The sequence below is a fragment of the Anoplolepis gracilipes genome, chromosome 8 (assembly GCF_047496725.1).
Source record: "Anoplolepis gracilipes chromosome 8, ASM4749672v1, whole genome shotgun sequence".
In the NCBI taxonomy this organism is placed as follows: Eukaryota; Metazoa; Arthropoda; class Insecta; order Hymenoptera; family Formicidae; genus Anoplolepis; species Anoplolepis gracilipes.
The window spans coordinates 11,970,111-11,983,018 of NC_132977.1; the positions used below are offsets into that span (position 1 = coordinate 11,970,111).

General features: G+C 27.4%; 1 protein-coding gene across 16 annotated transcripts in view; it reads right to left on the reverse strand.

Annotated features, from left to right (window-relative positions):
* Positions 1-12,908, reverse strand: part of LOC140669000 (glycogen synthase kinase-3 beta) — a 45,700-nt gene that overhangs the window by 15,511 nt on the left and 17,281 nt on the right. For 2 of the 16 annotated variants that reach the window (XM_072898409.1, XM_072898405.1), the window contains exons 1-5: positions 7,534-7,802; positions 6,095-7,036; positions 1,772-1,962; positions 1,170-1,253; positions 859-897 (exon numbers count right to left, since the gene is read on the reverse strand). In XM_072898409.1, coding sequence (XP_072754510.1) covers positions 859-897; positions 1,170-1,253; positions 1,772-1,962; positions 6,095-6,281 — 501 coding nt within the window. In that variant the 5' untranslated portion in view covers positions 6,282-7,036; positions 7,534-7,802. Of the gene's footprint in view, positions 1-858; positions 898-1,169; positions 1,254-1,771; positions 1,963-6,094; positions 7,037-7,533; positions 7,812-12,908 lie in introns of those variants that run through there. The other 14 variants (XM_072898402.1, XM_072898400.1, XM_072898401.1 and 11 more) reach the window with 14 other exon arrangements.

The window sequence follows — 12,908 nt, forward strand, 5'->3', positions numbered from 1 at the left end:
TGTTCACGAGATATTTTACATTTTAATTTGACATAATTTTGCACAAACTTTAAAATATCGCGTAAAATATTCACTTTTCGATTATCTTGTCTCAATACTTTTATGCACAGAATAATGAGAGAAATAGATTGATGTAAAGTAAACACATAGTTGTTTTGAAGAAAAAATATGAATTTGCAATGAGAAACTCACGCTGTATATATGGAGTGTTCCACAAAATTCGCAATTTAAATTTTAATGACAAATTCTCTTTAACCAAAATCTAAGAAAAATTTTTCTTATTATTTGCGTTTTTAGTTATTTTAGTGGTAAATTTTCTTTTACTTTCTCAACTTTTTAATTTTCAACATCATACAAATATCTTGATAAATTTTAAGAATTAATTAAGAGTACTAAAATATGAAGATATAATCTCTATTCGTCATTTATTTATTTAAAAGATCTTTTTTTTAGACTACCTTAAAGTTTTTCATTAAAAAAAGTTGATAAAAAATATATTAAAGAATTTGTGATTAAAATTTGTTAATTATAGCAATTATAATTATAGCCATTAAAATTATAGATCGTTTTTATACGTTCCATTATCTTTCTTAGACACACATATGACGCCCTCATGTTATTAACATTTAACACACTCGTTTTCCAAGGAGTTACGAGATGACAAGACTAGCGAAGCAGCGTGATCTATCTAGATCCAGATCGAAAATAAAAAGGTTTAAAGAAAAATGACGTTTCAGAAGAATGATATAAATGTGAAGATGTACGTTCCTATGTGAAAGCGAAAATTTGCCTACAATTCTTTTTTTCGCCAAAAGGGGGGAGTTTCTCGCACAAACTACTGGGTGTGCTTCAACTTACGTCAACGTGAAAAACCGGATTAGTCGCGGTTAAGATGTTCTAAAAGAACATAACAATGTGGCATGCATTAAATAAACATATTTCGTTTCATTTTATAGGCACACGTCATTAAATAATAAAATAAAAATCCATAAAAAATCCATAATCACGCGTTAATGATTATAATAGTCGCGTAATTACATATTTCGCGTCAAGTTTTTTTTTGAGAGATTCTCAACGGAATGGCAAAATTTTTGAATTTTTGTATGATAGACAAAAGCTCATTTTCGCTTAAAATACATTTATGGAAGGTCTAGAGATAAGATAGTTACCTTATCACCACTAGAGTAAAAGAAATATTTGAGTTTCACAATGTTGCAGTGCTCGAGGCGTCGCATAATTTGTAATTCTCTGTTCTGGAAAGAAATTGTAAAGAGCCATTCATTACTTAATATATACTTCTTAAGCTTTAAATATAAATAAAATAAAATAGAGCACCAAAATATGACAAAAAAAATAAATTAAAAGAAAAAGTAAATTACAATAAAATAATATATGGTACAATAAAACATAAAGTAAATAAAAAAATAAAATACAAGATAAAATTATAAATTCATAATAATACAAAGATAGCATAAAATAAAATAATACTCGGAAAAAATAATATTAACGGAGTAAATAAAAATGTATACGAGATGTTTTTATTATTCTATGTCACAATGTTTCTAGCACATTTTAATATTTAGTTCGTTATTTATATATCAGAAAATAATATAAATAATATACTAAATACTATATATACTATAAACTGTATACAGTTATACAATGTTAAGTATATAGCTAAGTATATAGTCATACTATATACTTATACTGTACTACTATATAGTATATATTTTATACCATATAGTGTAGAATATAGTATAAATATGCTTACTTTAAATCGCTTATCCTGAAGAACCTTCTTGATGGCGACCATTTCGCCCGAGTCACAGAGTTTGGCTTGGTATACCACGCCGAAGCTGCCATTGCCGATGACCTTGGTGTCAGTGTATGCGACCTCTTGGGGACGATCTGGCCCGGCACCGGGAGTCGCCACTACGGTTGTTACCTTGCTGCCATCCTTGCCTGCAGGGTACATTGCACCACCCATAGAAACAAATCGGAAAAGACCACGGTACAGGAAAAGAAGTAGAAATAAAAGTGGAACACCAAACTTCCTCTAAAAAGCAGGAAATGTGCAGGAAAGCCAAGTCTTTTTCAAGAATTTTCCAAGATTTACGTATATTTGGCAAGTATGTAAGTAAAAAATTACTGTATCGGTAATAATTGTAATTTAAAAAATAAAATAACCTAACTGAAATTTCAATTACACGAAGAAATGCAATGTGTTAATTTACATTATATTGTATTATATATATGTTATATTATTAAAATTAATTTATATGTATTATTAAAATATAGATTTTATATATATGTATACGTATAATATTACATACATATGTGTATTATGAAAACTAATTTTGATATAAATCTAGTTATTAATTATTTTTTACTTTCGATAAATTTTTTAATATCCAAACAAACAGATTTTGGCTGAATACCATGTCGGAACGTTTATAGGAAGAAATAAACGTGAGGATTTGTTTATATGAAACATATCGAATGAATGCGTTTTCTCTATCGTTACAATGCGCTTACAAATAAGATGACCTTGATGAATAAACAAATGGTGTAAACTATCATGATCTCTACCGGCGCGCCGAAAATTGTTAACTTCTTTCTGGAAATAGCTTCGCGCATACACAATGTGCAGCACCTTTGCCATTTTACGAGGGTCGTTGATTTGTATACTTAGTTGTTAAATGCGTCTCTATTCCTTAACTGCGTTACATTTTGTCATGTTTTCCCGCTTATCGTTAAAATAGAGTCAGATACGTATGTTAAAAGTTATTTTAATGTTACGCACACAAAAAATATCATAGGTTGCTGATTCACAAATAAAATATTTATTCAAATAACTTATTCATACAGAAAAGTATGATAAATGATGCGTGATGTAATAAAAGATTATGACAGTAAATTTAAAAGAATTAAAAAATATTTATTAAAATATGTATATATCTTTTGACACATTTCAAGATCTCTCTTTTCATGCAAGACATTTTCTTTGTTTTATTTAGTAAACTTAGATATTACATATTTGTCTTTACAATATATAAAAATTAAAAAATTTAAATTATTAAAAATTAATTTCAAAATAAAAATTAATAAAAAAATATATGTATAAATATATAAATAAATTATATATATACATATGTTTATGTGTGTGTTTGATGATGATAATAGTATCGGGTGCGCGCGCGCGCGCGCGGGTGTAGTGTGTTAATGAGAAGAATTTTAATATTTGAAAATTATGAAAAATTAATGTGATGTTACTTCACGTTTGCAAAAGGAAAAAAAAAAAAAAAAAAAGTAAAAAACCTAAAAATGTAAAAGAATCTCTACAAAAATTGTGTTTTATTATATTGTTAAAGAACCGAATGCTCTTAAAAGACGAGCTTCTTGATCTAAAATGAGGTAATCACCTGTTTTAGATTCCGCAAATACAATTTAGTTTCCGATCCGCGAATACATTGAATGACTAGTCGCCACGTGGACGGTCTCTTGTTTCCTGACATGTTTGCGATTCGCGACATTTTCACTTATCAATCATCATTGATAGATCGAGAATCGCGAGTTAATCATTCGTTATGTACTTCACGGGATTAATAGATTTTAGCAGACAAATAATTAATATATCTTAAAAATTATATAATAATATAATTATATATTAATACATATAAATAATATGTTATATTAAATAATTAATAGATTATCGCTATAATAAAATATTATAGTGTCTTAATATCGCTATAAAAAATAATCTATTAATTATTTAACACAAATAATATAATTAATTATCCATGTTATTATTTAATATTAATTTTTATTATATTATTATTATTATAGGATATTTATTTTATTCAAAACTTTTTTCCTTCAAGGACAAATTGGAAGAATAATTTGAGATAGAATTTTTTTATCTGTAATTTATAATTCTGTGTGTGAGTAATCGGTAGGAACTTTTTTAAAACTCATTGAATATTCTGAAATCTACCAGCGGTCTGACAGTCAATTTCTGTGCGTATTTATTATAATTGTATTGACAATAAATAGGAGAATTTCGTATTTGATTTATCATTGAAAAATTGAACAATTTTATAAAAATCTTTCCGCATTTTTAATTTTGAAATCTCGCTCGATTACATCGATAAGGTATCGAACTTGTCATCAATCAAATTAAATCGTGATATGTACACAATGTGTCAGAAAAAAATATTAATGTTATTAATAACATTAATATTTTTTAAAATAAATTATTTTAATTAATTATTTGATTATTTTTATTATTTTATGAAGATTGGAAACGATTAGAGCCCCCTCCCCCCTCTCCTTCTTATTTATTTACCAAAATATTTTTTGATAGCTTTGGAAAATTTTTAAAAGAAAGGAGGAAGAAAGAAAACAAAAAGAAAAAGAAAAAGAAAAAAAAAAAAAAAAAAAAATCCAGTGAGGTTCTGGAGAAAAAAATAGGTCAAACTATAGTCGAAGCTAGAAAAACCAGCCAACCAGTCCACAGCTAGCTAAGCTAAATCCAGCACATATGACAAAAAATGCAATGAAGCGATGTGGCAGCTGCAACGCGCATGTTGTTAGACCCTTTATCGCGTTAGGCGCGCATCGGAGGAGACTTCGACCTTTCTCGTCGATTATCACAGCCCCTACCTGTGAAGCAAGAAAGGCTTCAGAGGTAGGCTCGTAGGTTGGTTCTTGTTGTGACATTTTATATGACTTAAATGAGGGTTCCTCACGATGGACGTTATATCGAGAGCCTCTTCGTAGGCGTCGAGGACGTACAGGCCGTACAGATAAAAAAAAGGGGTTAATCTAATCGGGAGAAACAATCTGTCATCATTATGATCATCTGTGATCATTTGCAATTAAATCTGTTTACGAATCTTCTGTTATTAATATTAAAAAAAAAATATATATATATATATATATATATATATATACATATATGTAGTATAATATAATATTTATATTATATATATATTTATAAAATATGCATTAAAAAGAAACTTTCTATTATACTATCTATTAATAATAATAATTATTATTATTATCATTACATAATTATTTTATCATTAATAATGTTATGTGACAGAATTAAAATAGTTAAATAAAAAAAAAAAAAAAAAAAACTCTAATATATGATAATTTGCTATATATAATATATGTTAGATTTAATGTCATTTACTTGGATTTTACAACAAAAGCATTTAAGTTATGTTACCGTAACGGAAAGAACCTCCTTCGGCGCGTTCTCGCGGGAAACAGTATCGAGGGTAACAGATACCCATCAATTTTCCCTTTGCCTCTCCCTGTCTTGATCTGTCTCGTTTCTTTCTTTCTCACTCCCTCTCGAATAGATAGAAAAACCACGCGATACAAGAGCTAGGATACAACCGGGAGTAAATACGGTACCATCGTAGGAGAGGAGGCGTAAATGTCAGAGGATCACGCGCTCACAGGTACAACACAAAGAGCCGTATAACTACTTGACGACATTATTAATACGTCATCGTGAAGATCAATCGATCATTCGAACGGAAATCACATCGGCGAGAAATTGCCCTAGAAACCAGATGACGCTCCACAACGCGCCAATGAGCAGGGAATTTTTTTTTCTTCGCCGTGAAAAGAAGAAGATAAAGACCGTATTGATTTCCTTTGATAAAACAAGGTTACTCTTAGGTTGTCTCAGAATCACCATCAAGGAAAATTTAGACACGTAATAAATAATAATATAGTAATAAAATGAAAAATTAAGAAATTAATTCGAGGCGTGTGTTTTAATAAAGCATATTTACATGACAACCGAAATATTATATAAAATTCAAGTAAATGATATATATTATTTAAAAATAAAAAAAATATTTTCTTTTGAGGAAATCAAAATATATTAATTGAAGTCTATAATAATAGATATTTTTAATATTGTATATTAATTTAATTATCTGTAATAATCTCATTTAATAATCTTTAATATTTAAAAATAATATTTTATAATCTTATACATAAAATTCTGTATTATAAAGTATATGTAACAGAGTGCAAACATATTCAAAGTACGTCGAGCGCCGGACGGACTTACGTTTTTTGTTGCCTAGTCGACGCAGAAATTTGCAGAATTTTTTGTAGGCGGTGTTTGCCTCCTTGCCACTCAATTCTACGGCGCTTTTGGGACGCTCACTTTTCTGACCGGCCGTCGCCGGAAAGATTTTCGGGTAACGCCACTGCTGACATGGCTCTGACCAATCGAGATTATTGGCCGGCGCCATGATTGAGATTTAGAAAATCAATCGATCATTGGAGATATCGCTCAAAAATTGCCGGACTAGATTTGTTCGACTAGTTCTTCTTCATCACAGATATTTTCCTCCGTTGTTTTCTTTTACATCATAGACATTTGTGCGCGTGTTCCTTCCTTCTATTGACTTTTTTTATTTTATTTTTATTTTGAATGTTTTTTATTAATTCTCGTATATGTTTGTTTCAAATCACAGGTAGGAGTTGTTTTTCTTTTTTTTTTATTGTTGATATTCATATTTCAGTTCGTAAGATCTCGTCCATCTTGACTAAATTTTTTTTTGTTGCTTCTTTTTTAATTTACAGTTGAAAAGAATTATAATTCTTTTATCACGAATATATAATTTAATTCTAAATTTCGTAAATATTTGTGATATTGTGACTTTTATAATTTTTTTTTTTCAGAACTTATATATTTGGGCACCGAAATTGTATCAATGTCTTTCTTTGAGAAAGTTCGCAGAATCGATGATACTCGGAATTTGATAACTGTCTGTACGTTTTTGCCTTTCTCGAAACTACAGCCTGTTTCGTCACACGATCAGAATATTTCCTGGATCTCACTATTCACAAAAGCTGTTCATGAAAATTGCTATTCGGCATTCCAACTACTGATGTACTTACTATACACTATTTTTTAGAGATTTTTATTGTTTTATAGAATTCTACAAGTTTTGTTTTTATCATTATAACGGGCGTTTTTATTTATTAACTTTTTTTTATATATCTATAAAAATATATTTTAATATGTTTTATATATATTTGTATGATCAATATATACATGTATATATACTTTATATAGTGATTTCATGTATGAGGTACATCATATTTCATACACGATTTTATATTATTTATAAAAAAATTGCTATTTGTACTAAAATGATAAATGTGTAATGTAATATATATATATATATATATATATATATATATACATAAAATATATATACGTGTGTGCGTATGTGTTATTAAATTAAGTAATTAATTATTTTAAGTTTTATGACGTCTGACTATAATTGATTGCTTCAATTTTTAGTATTCGATAAATATCTGTCTTATTTCACTCTATTGTTTTTAAAAATTATTAATTATTAGTAGTTGAATTAATAATAAATAAATAAATATATATATATATATATATATATTTATATTTATATAAATTTATAAAAATTTGCTATTTTAGCTTCTCTTTTTTTCGCGATCAAAATTGTTTGCACAGGTTATTACCAATTTGAATTTAATATATCTATTATTTCGTAAAGAAATATTGAGCTGCCTCAATTGTTCTTTGAAGAGAATAATGGCTTGCAGTAACCAACGTATATCGATTTAATCTTTACACTCACAATGTCCTCACATTTTTTTCGCGCTGTGTCGGCGCGATTCGCGAAACGGGACACCACCGAATCGGACACATGTGACAGCTGCGTCGATTCGCAACGGACTAACGGCACGCGACTAAGGCCGAGTACGTCGTTGATCGAGCCGTCACTTAGAATAGGCGTTGAGGGCGACACAGTGGGAGCGCACAGAGAAAGAGAGAGAGAGAGACAGAGCGCGCGCGCGTGTGTGTGTGAAAGAGAGAGAGAGAGAGAGAGAGAGAGAGAGAACTTTACTTCAAAGATATTTTTTTTGCCTATATATAATTATAATTTTGCATATAATTATCGTCTAATATATCTTGACAGAATGAGATTTATTTCATCTTGAAGTAAATAAAGATCTTCCCCTTATTGTATCATAAAATATTATATATATAAAAAAAGTTTTTAATAAATCTTTCCGATCTCCCAAGTATTTTTGTAAAAAAATTCCAGGTAAGGATTTTTTTAAACTTTCTAAAATAAGTTCTTCTTTTATGCTTTTGCTAATATTTTTCACTCGTATGAAGAAAAAATAAAAAAGCACTGAAGTCTCAAGTGTTAGATTTGCAAATAAAAAACTTTCGTAAAATAAACATTTTCTAATTTCAAATAACATTTTCATTCTTTTTATCACTAAAAATTGCAATAAAAAAATATGTACTGTATATTCGTATTTTGTTAAGATATTAAATATATAAATAAAAGTAAATATATATTTATAATAAATTTTAAACACAGAATTCGTTTGTCTTATTAATTTTGCTCTTAGTATATAAGAGCAAAATTATCAAAGAGATAAGTTTAAAAAAATTCCTTAAGTCTCAATCCTTTTCTGAGAATTCTCTAATTTTTCTAATAAACAAAAGAAATCCTTAAGAATTTTAAAATAGAGATACCATGATTTTAAAAAAAACCTTAAAATTGAATAAAGATTAAGATCGGAAATTTTTTGTGGATAATATGAATTTGAATTTTTCGTAATTAAAATGTGAGAATTCGAGAGTTCTCTGCTATTATCGACCCTGTATTGACAGACGGGAGAAAAGAGATGGCCGAACGTCTAGTTGTGAAAGTGAATAATCGCATCGATCGCGTTCGAGTTGTCGGACTCGACTTTCATCCATCCCACGAATTCGCTGATTTAATTATAAGATAAGATGAAACAAGACAACGGTACTATGGTAGTAGATAAAAAGGTACATTTGGTTAGAATCGATTTTTATAGCAAACAACAAATGAATATCTTAGATCAAAATCTAATTTATTAAAACGAATTTTAATTGCCGTTCTATATTTAACATATTGACATGATTGTCAGTTCATGATAACGTCTCCAAAGAGGCTTTTTCATTAAATGCGAGTCACAATTATGGGTACTCACAATCAGTATATGTGTGTATAATACTTTTAATATACTATATCTCAAAATTTATTAAAATGTTTTTTTGTTTTTATATAATAAAGTAAATTGAAATTATTCCAATTAAATTATATAATAAAAAATGATTTCACTCTTTTTGTTCGCAAAAGTTGTCCAATATTTTTATTTTAAGATTTCTAAATCCTAATATGATGTAGAAAACTATGAGAAAATTTATAGGAATGTTTTATGACGTTTATTAGACCGGAAGAAAAAGTTTCATTCGCAACTTATTTGAAATCGGAGTTGACGAGCGCCAAAATAATTTTATAAATAATTTCTTACAATTTTGATACAAGTTTGTTTAATTTTTGAAACTCGATCTATCAACTAAGATGGTTAATATATTATATAAGTAATAAAAACTAATATATTTTTATATTTTATTATTATTATTTTATAAATATTTTATTATAAGTTATTTTATAAATAAGTAATTTCTTAAATGTAAAAAAATCAAAGTCTTAAAGAAGCTTATTTATAAAAAAATAACAAATATTAAAAATTAATAAATTATTTTTTATTGGAAAGTTTTATTGTTATTTATTACATATATAATAAATAATAATAATATATATATATATATATATATATGATATTAAAAATGTTTTTTTAACTTTCAAATACATTTTTTTTTAAATTGGTTGTTTCAATATTCATTATTTCTAATTTTTAGTTTCTAATTTTTTGTTAAAAGAAAATTGCTCAAAGAAATCATAAAAAAAGACTATATAGTAGCACGTACAGCATAAGGAATTGGAAGCTCAATTATCATATTTCTACTTCTCGAGTAAAACAAGTACGTCGATATCACATATGTTTGAACAAAGATTAGAGAGTATTTGCTATATTTAGCTGCTACAAGAACATAATATCATGACAACACACAAACACGCAGTACACGTGGAAAGCAGACGCGCTCGCGTGCACGCGTCTTCGAAGAATAGATATGATAATAAGAAGAGTGGAGAGGAGGGGAGGTGACGGAGAGAGCATGTGACACGTGCGTAAGATACTTAAATGCGTTGAAGTAAAATAATTCATTTATGATAAATAATTAAGACTATAATTTATATTGTAATTAATAAATTCAATAATAAGTTTTTTATATATTAATTTCGAATTTTTTGAAACGTGTGCAAAAATAAATTTGAATTTTTAAATTTACAAAAAAACTTCCATCATTTGAATATAACATAAAATAAATCTGATAAAAAAAATAAATAAAAATAATAATAATAAATAAATTTTCGAACAAAAAAAAAAAGAGTAAGATGTTGATTAGTTGTATGATAATCTTTGAAGTGACTGCTTTGTCTGTTGTTCTCGTTTGTATCTCTCTTTAAAAGAGACCTGGAAGTCAGCCAATTCGATCTCGCTCTTTTGCACTATGATGATATTATTTCGGATCTAGATTAGTATAGTGTGAACGAACTCAGGAGCGACTGTCCTAAAATTTCGGTCGCTTTGTCAACCCTTCGTTGAGAAACGAAATGTTCCGAAGTTTTACTTTTAACATTCTTGTTATCGTCAATTTTTCAGTCGATTTAAATCTGATTTCTTTTATCAAAAATATTGAAAAACGCTGATCAATAATTTTTCGAGTAAATAATAAATGAATATTTTACTTATTTATGCCTTTATGTCTATTCATTGGGGAAAAAAGTGATAATGTAAATAAAAAAAAATGAAAGAAAAAAAAAAACAAACAAGCTGTATTCGTTCTTACATCAGATCTTTGTATTTGATGTCCCTGATGTCGAAGAATGTATCGACAAGTAACAAGGATAATCGCTCATAAACGCATGCGATCTATTTATGTCGCAGATCAGCTGTGTAAATTGGTCATAATTCAATTGCCAGATCGGCTGCCTGTCGATTAAGTCTCGTGGTGCAAAGACAGATGTTACAATGTAAATCCTTTTCCGTGGAATTCTTTTCTCTCTCAATGATTTATAAACATCTTGCAATTAAATAGGCCATACATATTAAATTAATTTCCTTATTAAATATGTTAATTTTAAAAAATTGTTTTATCTTCTTATTTTATACGCTCTTTGAATAACAGAGCTATGTAAATGCGCGTGATTAATTATAAAGATATTATAAAAAGGGAAAAACGTCAGAACCGCACATACAGGATATACGGTTTAGTAATCCTGACCCTGACGTGGCGTGAGTTATCGATTGCACATAAATACATTGCGGTAATGTGTGCCCCCTCCTCCTAAGTATAATGGGTTATTATTAAGCGCGTATCTTGTAGCCGAGATTAAAAGGATGCTGCATTCTTCGGCAAAGTAGAGTTCTCTTTTCATCGAAGATGACAGAAAATTTTCATTCTCTCTTGCATATATGATTTAAAACGATTTTCTAATTCAGTCTGTTACAATAAACTAGGTTTGAAATTAGATAAAACAATTTTTTATAATTTATATTTAATAGTAATTTTAAATGTTATATTATACATATTTGTTACATTTCCATTATATTTTATTACATTTTATATTTAATAGTAAATGGACTTGAAATAAGAGAAAACGCACAATTTTTATTATAATTCAAATTTTAACAGTATTTTTTAAATCTTTTTGCCTTATTTAATTTAATCTTGATAATTGATAATGTAAACATATAATGTTGCAACAATATTAACATTTTTAACTAAAATGTGATCAAAAGAAAATTCCGAGACACTTTGCTCACAGTGATTACATCACGAAAGTTTATCGATTATGATCAAAATTTTGTATAACAATAAAAATTAATAATAATACTAAATAATGAAAATAGTAATAAAAGAAAAATAAAAAAATAAAATTAATTAATTAATAATAATTAATAATAATAAATTGCTATTAATAATAATAGCAATAAAAATTAACAGAAGTAATTATCATTTGAGATAAGTAACACGTGGCATCAGTATACTTTTCGTTCACATATATGTACACAACTGATCGCGGAAGTCATTTAACAATACATTTTTAGCTGTAATTTTTAGGATGTATTATTGCTTCACATTATGTAATCATACAATGTCAAACGTATTTGCGTGCGTCTTCCAGGAAAACAAATATTTATGTATTACGATAAAAGTGATTAATTGGTGCATGTGTTTAAAATTAAAATATTTAAGGAATTTATTTTAGAAAATTAATTATATTCTATAATATATAATACATATAATTATATATTTAATCTAATATTATTTTGTTGACTATAATAAAAATGTAAAATTAAATATATTTACTTAATTGATTTTATAATACTTTACTATTAATAAAAGAAGACAATAAATTATTTTGTATTACTTATTATAAAATTGCAAATTATCTGAAAAAATTAATTAAATTTTTTATATCAAAGAATATAATTAGTAATTATGGAGAATTATTCAAAATTATATAAATTATTAAATATAAAAATAATAATAAGATCAAAGATATGTAAAAAGAATTTTCATGTTTTTTAAAATTGCCGTTTTTGTGTCATCTTCTTTCGCAGATGCGTACGTGAATTCACTCGTGATTCTCTTTGTACATATTTCTTCGAGAGTTTAAAAACATTGTCTCAAAGTCAGTTGAAAAATTAAGCCGTAGACAACTCAGGTTTTCTCGCGAACACGCCTGAGTACGCGGAATTTTTATTGGTGCTATTTGCATCTCCATTTCCGCGAACTCGATGATTAGTGTTGACTGAAAAATGTTTTTTTTTTTCGCATTACATAGCGTGAAATTCTTTTTGAGTCGGAAGGATAAAAAGTGTTTAACTTAGTTGCGTGCAAACAAAAGTTTTAACGCTTAAACTCAGAAGGA